A 5,033-nucleotide genomic window follows, 5' to 3' on the forward strand; every position below is an offset into this window, starting at 1 on the left:
CTATCAACTCTGCTTGAACAGTTGATAACGACACACACATTTGTTTGCAGCTTGCCCATGATATGCATATTCCAGCCATTCGGATCAAATATCCAGTAATACTTTTCCGATCCTTATTTGGCTCGCAAAAGATGCATCAGTGTACACGTCATAAAATATATATTTGCACTTCCCGTCAAGATATAGTCCATGTTTAGATGTTCCCTTCAAGTATTTCAGCACTCTCAGTGCAGCATAATAATGAGTATCATTGTAACACGAAAGAAGCTTACTTAGTTCTTGAACGGCGTTACCGATATCTGGACGAGTACCTCGAACCAGGTACTGCAGTGATCCGACTATGCCTCTATAGTCAAATGGCTGCTTGTCAATTTGCTCTTTCGACAACTTTGTTTCAGGTTCTAACTCGACTCCCACTAACTGAGGAGTTGATACTTCTTTTGCATTTTCTTGGCCAAACTTCACCAATAAGTCCTTGATGTACTTCTGTTGGCTTATTGTCATGGTCTTGGCACTTCTGTTTCTTTGAACCTCCATTTTGAGGATATAATGGATGTTGCCCAAGTCTTTCATTTTGAACCGATTGCTCAATTCAATTTTGAGCTTGCTGATTTCTTCTGATTTTGGTGACACTATAGTCAAATCATCGACATACACGACTATTATTATCCAATCATCAATCGTGCACATGTCATTTATCAACTCATTCAATCCTCCCACTCTTTTCACATAGATGCTATACTCTTTGTCACATCGTGAAAAGCCAATTGTAGTAAGGAACTCATGGAGGACTGCATACCAAATCTTTGGTGCTTGTTTTAAGCCATATATGCTCTTCAGTAGTTTGCACACCAAATGCTCACCTTTCAGTCCTCTGTTTTGAAATCCAGGAGGTTGGTGCATAAAAACCTCAGTGTCCAGTTTCCCATTTAGGAACGCTGTATGCACATCCATTTGATGAACTTCGCAATCCAAGACCGTTGCAACCGCAAGTACTAGCCTTAACGACTCAAACCGAGCCATAGGAGCATATACCTCATCGTAATCTACTTCCTCTGTCCCATATTACTTATCGATTTGACTTCTCGTCGACCCCAAAAATTAATTTCTTGACCAAATTCGATGAAAGATATCATTAAATAGAGAGCATAAAAATCCACAGTAACCGTCCATTGGCTGTCAAGAGCTGAAATTGAATTTTGGCGCTCAAAATCAACAGCCAATATCCACCACCCAAATATAAACACGCCACATATATTGATCAACACACTTTTGAATTTGCCGCCATGACCCAAGCCACACGCGAGCTTTCCAGCACCAAGAGAGACGAGGTGATCCGACACCTACACCTGTTAGTTAGTTCGTCAAGGGTGGCAGGTTGACCCATGGCGCCTTCGCCAAGACCGCGGAAGCACTCGACGTCAGTGCACGTGCGGTTTCCTACACCTGGCGCAAGTTCCGTAACGACGGAACGACCAAATCCAGCAAGACGGGAAACGTTGGACGGAGACTGCGATACACGTCCCAGGCCATCCAACAGCGCGTGGGTGCAGTTCCCATCGACCAACGCTCCACGATGCGTGACATTTCTGTCGCCACTGGCATCGCACTCGGGACGCTGAGCCGGCACCTCAAGAAGGGGACCTTCCGCCGTCGTTCCACGCGCATCAAGCCCCTCCTGTCCGACGCCAACAAGCTGGAACGTGTCCAGTTTTGCCGCTCGCGGGTCTCGCCGGCCATGCCGGCGCCGGCGAAGCCGGTTCTTGCGTCGAATTCGACCCCCTATGGGACGTCGTCCACTTGGATGAGAAGTGGTTCAACGCAGACAAGGACCGGCGAACTGTGTACCTACTGCCTGATGAGGCACCTCAGCGTCGGTCGTGGAAGAGTAAGAGGTTCATCCCGAAAGTGATGTTCCTGGCTGCCGTGGCACGCCCACGCTTTGACGAAGGCCGTGGCGTTCTGTTCCATGGCAAGGTTGGGATGTGGCCCTTCACGTCCTTGGTCCCCGCTGTCCGTTCGTCCCGGAATCGTCCTGCTGGCACGTTGGTCACAACCTTGGTCAACGTCAATGCCCAGGTGTATCGAGACTATGTCATCAACAAGGTCGTACCAGCAATCAAGGCGTCATTCCCAAGCACGAACAAGCGCGTCATCCTACAGCAAGACAATGCTACGCCACATCGCTCGATCACGGACGCGGAGTTGGTGTCTGTCTCAACGGACGGATGGACGTTTGTCGTGCGCCGCCAGCCCCCAAACAGCCCGGACTTGAACGTGCTGGACCTCGGGTTCTTCGCTTCTATTCAATCACTGCAGTTGAAGAAGGTCAGTCGCACTGTGGATGAGGTAATCCAATACACTCTCGCTGCATTTGACGAGTTGAGCTATGAGAAGCTCGAGAGCGTATTTCTCACCTTTCAAGCGGTGATGCGGCTGGTACTCGAGCATGCTGGCGACAACAACTTTGCCTTGCCTCATCTGAAGAAGGCGGCTCTGCGCCGCGCCGGACTTCTCATGTCGAACGTGTCCTGCCCTGTCTCGCTGCTACTGTAGGCTAGGGATTAATATCCAATGAAAGTGCTGAATATTCTTGTAAGCCAATCATATGAGTTTTGTAGTAGTAATATGGAACAAGTGTGTTTTTCATATCGACCAGTAATATGGGACAGAGGACGTAGTTCATACTGTTGAAACTGGCCGTTGGCAACAAGTCTCGCCTTATATCTTTCAATTTCACCGATGGATGTGTACTTTACACTAAACACCCAATGTATAACATGGTAATGCAGTTTTTCCTTGGGGCAAACTAACTAAATCCCAGGTAGCATTATCCATCAATGAACCATATTCTGAGTTCACTGCTCCCATCCAGTTTTCTCGCTGAAGTGTGAGTAGAGCTGCCTTCAGTGACCGAGGCACTACGATGGCCATGTTGACTCCGAGTAGGTCATGACGTTGAACCTTAATCTTGTGCATTTGGACTTGGTAACACTTATAGTCCTTCAAATGAACTGAATCCTCTGTGTTCTCTTCGGTCGAGGTGTCAACAGTTCAACCTCTTGGCAATCCGGATTGTCAGAATTACAATCTGCTTCGATATCTCCCACTGACATTGTACTCCTTGTAGCAGGCGTTTCAGTTTCACCTGAATTCAATTCGAGAGTTGAAACTTGCTTACTTTTTTTACTAGTAAGGTCGGACTCATTCGAATCGAATGCATTCCTCACGACCTTCTCACCATATTCACGATCGAATTGGACATCCCGAGCAATGAAGAACCGATTTGTGTGTACATTTAGAAGCCGATATCCTTTGTAGTCATCAGCGATTCCTAAGAATCTGCATTTGATTCGACGTGCTGAGAGCTTTTTGTCGTGTCGGATATCATGTGCGACATGAGCATAGCATACACAGCCCCAAACTTGCATCCAGCTTAGATCCGGAGTTTTCCCATACACTATTTCGTATGGGCTTTTATATGCCAACCTCGCACTAGGTGTCCTATTTTGGATGTAGTTGCCATACATTAGGGCTTCTGGCCACCACTTTGCTGACATTTGTGCATCATTTAGGGCACATCGAATTTTACCAAACTTAGTTTGGTGGTCACGTTCCTCCGACACTTCTGTCGTCTCCAGGGACTTCTCAAATCGAACTCCCTGGAGACGACAGAAGTCTTCCAGGGCCTTGTTGACGAACTCTTTGCCTGCCTCCATCAGTTCGCAGTACTCGCACAGATCTTATTCACTTTTCTTGCAAATAGGAAAACACCACTTCCATGATGACTTGTCACAAATCAGATTTACGTAGTACTTTATCCCAGCTTGAGGACCATATTGCCCCTTCACTTTCATGGGACTGTTCGTGTCAGAATGCAGAGTGCTGTAGACATCGCTGTCCCTCGACCCTTGTAAGTTCCTATAGGACACTCTATTGCTCTTCATTTGCACACACACCTTACAGTAGAATGCCACTTCGTTGAGTACTTTGGCCTCAATCTTTGGCACACCTTTGACTTGTCCACTGCTGAGAAGTCGAACAAGCATAGCTCGACCAACGTGACCGAGCCTCACATGCCATTCTTTCAGTATATATTCCACTTTGCTTAGTGTTAGAGTATCTCCTTTATATGTTTGTGCCTTGACGCTTTGACACACAACTTGGCGTTCCTTGGTACTCATGTGCCTGATGTAGTAGGACCCTGCAATTGCTACAGCTACAAACTGCAGTTTATACCCTTTCAGGATGAACTTAAACTTAGGGGAGTGACCATTCACCACTGTGTATCCACACTTTTGCAGGAGGCGCTCGCTAATTATGTTGGTAGCTGACCCCGGGACATAGGCGACGTTGTCAAACTCAAACTCTTTGAGTCCAAGTGGTCCCAACAAGCACAAACGAATCAATCCAACATGTGAATTATCCAAAGAGCCATTATTTGGAAAGCTAAATCTATACGAGGTATCAACTTTAGCTCGTACAAACACTTCAGCTCTACCAGTGAGGCTCACTCCGCATCCAGAATCTAAGACCCAATGATTCTTAGTAACTACACTACTCTCATGTAATAGATGAGACGAGGTTAATCTTACCGCATACTCCAACTGCATGGTGAGGTCATCCAGGCTAGCAGCCGCCTCCTCCATGTAATAGATGAGACGAGGTTAATCTTACCGCATACTCCAACTGCATGGTGAGGTCATCCAGGCTAGCAGCCGCCTCCTCCATGTCCGTGGCAGTGCGATCGCCGCCGCTTGGAGTGGCCACTTCCACCTGGCCCACGGCCACTTCACTGCGAGTAGCGCGCACCGCCGCCACCTTAGCAGGACCACTCTTCGCCGCCTTGTAGATGGACGTGCGGTAGTACCCCTTCGCAAAATCTTCCTTGCGCTTTGGGCAGTCCTTCTTCATGTGCACCTTGGCACCTTCGTTGTACTTGCCGTTACAGTAGAAACATTCATTCTGGCCGCCATTCGGTTTTCGCTTGCGCTCATTGGCCAGAATTTGGCCAACCGGAATTTCGGACTTGT

General features: G+C 47.5%; 2 protein-coding genes across 2 annotated transcripts; one reads left to right on the forward strand and one right to left on the reverse strand.

Annotated features, from left to right (window-relative positions):
- Positions 1–1,286: 1,286 nt before the first annotated feature.
- Positions 1,287–2,556, forward strand: H257_01456 (hypothetical protein; the record flags this gene model as incomplete). Its single annotated transcript, XM_009824661.1, has 3 exons — positions 1,287–1,331; positions 1,361–1,759; positions 1,810–2,556. 3 exons carry the CDS (start codon positions 1,287–1,289, stop codon positions 2,554–2,556), a joined length of 1,191 nt encoding a protein of 396 aa, XP_009822963.1.
- Positions 2,557–4,394: 1,838 nt separating this feature from the next.
- Positions 4,395–4,953, reverse strand: H257_01457 (hypothetical protein). Its single transcript, XM_009824662.1, has 2 exons — positions 4,678–4,953; positions 4,395–4,528 (listed from the first exon to the last, which is right to left on the reverse strand). Exons 1-2 carry the CDS (start codon positions 4,912–4,914, stop codon positions 4,511–4,513), a joined length of 255 nt encoding a protein of 84 aa, XP_009822964.1. The 5' UTR covers positions 4,915–4,953; the 3' UTR covers positions 4,395–4,510.
- Positions 4,954–5,033: the final 80 nt, after the last annotated feature.

Source organism: Aphanomyces astaci (genome assembly GCF_000520075.1).
Source record: "Aphanomyces astaci strain APO3 unplaced genomic scaffold supercont1.2, whole genome shotgun sequence".
Taxonomy (NCBI): Eukaryota; Oomycota; class Saprolegniomycetes; order Saprolegniales; family Verrucalvaceae; genus Aphanomyces; species Aphanomyces astaci.